The sequence below is a fragment of the Cololabis saira genome, chromosome 5 (genome assembly GCF_033807715.1).
Source record: "Cololabis saira isolate AMF1-May2022 chromosome 5, fColSai1.1, whole genome shotgun sequence".
Lineage (NCBI taxonomy): Eukaryota > Metazoa > Chordata > Actinopteri > Beloniformes > Belonidae > Cololabis > Cololabis saira.
The window spans coordinates 36,661,415-36,665,342 of NC_084591.1; the positions used below are offsets into that span (position 1 = coordinate 36,661,415).

The following is a 3,928-nucleotide window of genomic DNA, read 5'->3' on the forward strand; positions in this document are numbered from 1 at the left end:
CGTCATTCTCGGAAACCTGTGGACTTTCAGCAGCCTGTAAGACAACAGCTACCTTAGTTTGAGTGGGTTGGCAGGTTGACCTACCCATTTACTGTCGACCCAGTCGACATCATGACCTCGTCAGCTTATTGTAACGCTGGTTCAGAGGAGACGGGAATATAAATCAGATCACAGCATGCCATACGTGACGTTAACACTGCTGAATTTCTTTGACATACCAATACAGCATCTGGATGACATCATTACAGCCATCAAAGGCTTTAGACTTGACTTTGATTTTGCTTGATATTACTTGTGAGCATCTCTGGCGTGTTTTTGAAGCACTGATGGGCTGTAGGGTTCAGAGGCACGTTCTAGGATCCTGCCAGCAGAAAGGAAACCATCCTTCATTCAGGTCTCAGCAAACTTTACTCAGAAACCTCACAAGCCATAAGATTTAATACAAGTTTCCTTTTGATGTGACAAAAGATAAAACAGAGCAGGAAAACAAGTGCAGTGGTTTCAGCTTTATACTTTAATAAGTACAAACATCCTGCATGTTTCACTTCCGTGAACCTTTGGAGATTTCAGCAGGAAACGTTTCAGTTATTTTGCTTCTACGAGGCAAAAGTTTTTTGAGGTCGATTCGACCCCTCAGCTTGACATAATCAATCAATCTTTATTTCAGACTACAAGATCCATATTGACATAAATAAACATAAATGTTCCTCTCTCCTCTCTGAAACCTTCACTGCAATATCATCAAATAGTGACTTACAGAACAACACAAAACCAAAGCAGCGCTACAGTTTCACAGAATTTCACAGCTCTGAATACATAAAAGAGGGACGTTATTTAAAAAAAAAGAAAATGCAGCAAAAAAGAAAAAAGATTTCTTGATTTGTCTTCGCTATCAAGGTTTTGTTTTCAATTTTTAACGTGTTTCTGTCAGTTTTCCAGAATCCTTAGGCTGAACCCTTGACAGTCAATGATTGACTGATTGAAAATATTTATTTTATTCATAGGACAATATCCTTGGCGTATGCATCTTTAATGAAGTACAAGCAGCATACTTTCCAATCTGGTGCCACGTCTGTTACACATTCAAAATGAATACATAGCAAACCTTGTGATTTACCGCATTGTGTTGTTTTTATACACCAGTGTGTGGAATTAGATTATCGGGTACTTGTGTAGCTTGAAGTGCGAGGAACGTCTGCATCTTCTGGGAAATAGTTTTCTGTTCACGTTAAACGTATTTGCTTTCTTTGTGAAAGCAGATCCATCTCTTCACTTTCATTGAAAGATTGTAATATCCATCCGATCGAATGCTCGTACTAAAGCGAGTCTGTCCGTCTCCTGGCGAACACGGCGGACATGCTTTTCACTATGCCCTTGAACCTCAGAGGCCTCTTTGTGGTCAGCTTGGCGTCCTTCATTCTGTCCACCAGACCGTGAAGCACAGTGATCACGCTGTGGTAGTTCTCAGCCGCCGACACCTCGTAGAAAAGGCAGTTCGTGTTGAGAGCCAGCAGCTGGGCCTCCTCGCTCAGCACTGTCCGTCTGTGGTGCAGGTCCCGCTTGTTACCCACGATCACTATGGGCACCTTTTCTGCACCGTGGTAGTCTTTAGAGGACTTGATGCTCTGGATGAGCCTGCTGACGGCGTTGAAGCTGGCCCTGTCGCAGATGCTGTAGACCAGGACGTAGGCGTCGGCCCACTGGACCTTCTTATGGAAGAGTGACGTCTCCCCCGAAAAATCCTGTGAAATCAGACATTTGCATTCATGCATTGGTAACAAGAAACAATACATTTACTTAACTACAAATATGAGACACTCAGTTTTGTCCCAGCATGTCCATGTGGTTCCTACGACGGAGTATTAGGGCCAAACCAAGACAAAAAAAAATTGGAAATTACGAGAATAAAGTCATAACATAATGAGAATAAAGTCGTAAAATTACGAGAATAAAGTCGTAATGTTGTGAGAATAAAGTCGTAATAGAATAAAGTCATAATATTATGAGAATAAAGTCGTAATATTACGAGAATAAAGTCGTAAAATTACGAGAATAAAGTCGTAACATTACGAGAATAAAGTCGTAATATTATGAGAATAAAGTCGTAATATTACGAGAATAAACTCGTAAAATTCCGAGAATAAAGTCGTAACATTACGAGAATAAAGTCGTAATTTATGAGAATAAAGTCGTAATATTGTGAAAATATCATTTATGAGAACTTCCTAACAGGAAGAGCAGTCTTCTCCCTGTGTTAAAATTAGGAATATTGAGCATCCTGTGAAGTTATATTTATATATTTATAATATATTTAATATTACAACTTTATTCTCGTAATATTATGACTTTATTCTCAAAATATTACGGCTTTATTCTCGTAATTATACAACTTTATTCTCATATTATTATGACTCCTTTTTTTTTGTCTTGGTTTGGCCCTAATACTCCGTCGTAGGTTCCTATCTGGATTGAAAGCACGATTTCTTTTTTTTTTGGGGGGGGGGGGGGGGGTCCAGAGTGTGATTGGGCTTAAAATGGGTCGATGGCATGGGTCTCATATGGTTCCCGCATTGTGAGGTCCCAGATGGGAAGTCTATGTGGGCTAAATATATTGGGCTCAAGAGGGATACAAGCGAGTATTGGCTAAGAAAAGGGCACATTTTGTGGGTCCCATATAGTTTTAGCAACATGTGCACCACATTAGAAGAGAGAACGCCTTTTGCAACCCACGTATAAACGCTGGCAGAACAACAACTGTAACTAACAACTGTGTTTTAATGTTATTCTAGCATGTTTCTGTGCATAATAGTTTTCATTCCGCACCGATCCATGAAAATACTACATAATGCAGAACAACAGGAGGTTTCCTAAATGCATCCATCTTGCTTTTCCGACATTATCATGTTGTGGTAAATCAAATATATCCAGCTGGGTTCTGACTTCCAAGGTGTAAGTCCTTATAAACCGCTATATCATTGAGACCAGTCTGATAATTACTGTTTACATTATGTACAATCAACTATTATGTAACTGACGAAGGACCTGTTAACCTCGTCTGACATCTTTACTGGCAGTATAAAAGCATGAAGATTAAATAAAACAGCTTTAAAAGCATTGTTGAAGGTCTTATTGTAAGTTATTACCTGAGAGTAAGGTGAATCCCAGATATTGAACGTGACATCCCTCCCGTCTACAATAAAACTGTGACTGTAGATGGACTCTAGAAGGAAGAAATAAATAAACAAAATACATTTTTACATAATTCTGACATACTGAGTGAAGCAAAATGACATCCTGCTTAAATAAAACTGTATCCTCACCAATGTCTCCGTATTCTCCAATGAATCTCCGAGTCAAGAGGCGCACAGTCACAGCTGAAACAGAGTCAATGTCAGTTACCCATGCAGGGGAGCAAACAGGTCACAAGAAACTTTGATCTTCTCTAAAGGAGCCTTTACCTGATTTCCCAACGCTCTCTGTCCCCAAGACGACAATGTTGGCATCCATTTTTATCTAGTAGCAGACTTGCGTGGAGTCTTTCAATTCCATGTGGAGAGGAAGATGATGAGGCTGCAGCCGCTGTTGTGAGGGTGCTGCCGGCTGCAGGGAGCTGTTATAGCACGGAGTCGGTGGGCGGGCTGAACACACAACACCCACAACTGCAACACACTCTTTCATCATGTTTCTGTCACGTGGCGTCTGACTGATGGACCATGGAGAGCTGCCACAGTAGATGAAGAAAAGTCACGGATCAGGTCCATACTTGCTCTCCCTGTGGCATTGCTGCTCCTGCAGAGCAGCACCACCCCTTTAATACCATATTGTATAAAGGCTTCCCTTCTGTGGTGTCCACAGCTGGTTTATATATGTATATATATATATATGTTTATATATATATATATATATATATATATATATATATATATAT

The 3,928-nt window shown here is 40.1% G+C and overlaps 1 protein-coding gene across 1 annotated transcript; it reads right to left on the minus strand.

Moving 5' to 3' along the window:
• Positions 1–501: 501 nt before the first annotated feature.
• On the minus strand, positions 502–3,572 carry si:dkeyp-59c12.1 (Ras-related and estrogen-regulated growth inhibitor-like protein). The gene is made up of 4 exons (XM_061722648.1): positions 3,459–3,572; positions 3,321–3,374; positions 3,144–3,220; positions 502–1,742 (listed from the first exon to the last, which is right to left on the minus strand). The coding sequence occupies exons 1-4, from the start codon at positions 3,505–3,507 to the stop codon at positions 1,317–1,319; spliced, it is 606 nt and encodes a 201-aa protein (XP_061578632.1). The 5' UTR covers positions 3,508–3,572; the 3' UTR covers positions 502–1,316.
• Between the last annotated feature and the right edge of the window lie 356 nt (positions 3,573–3,928).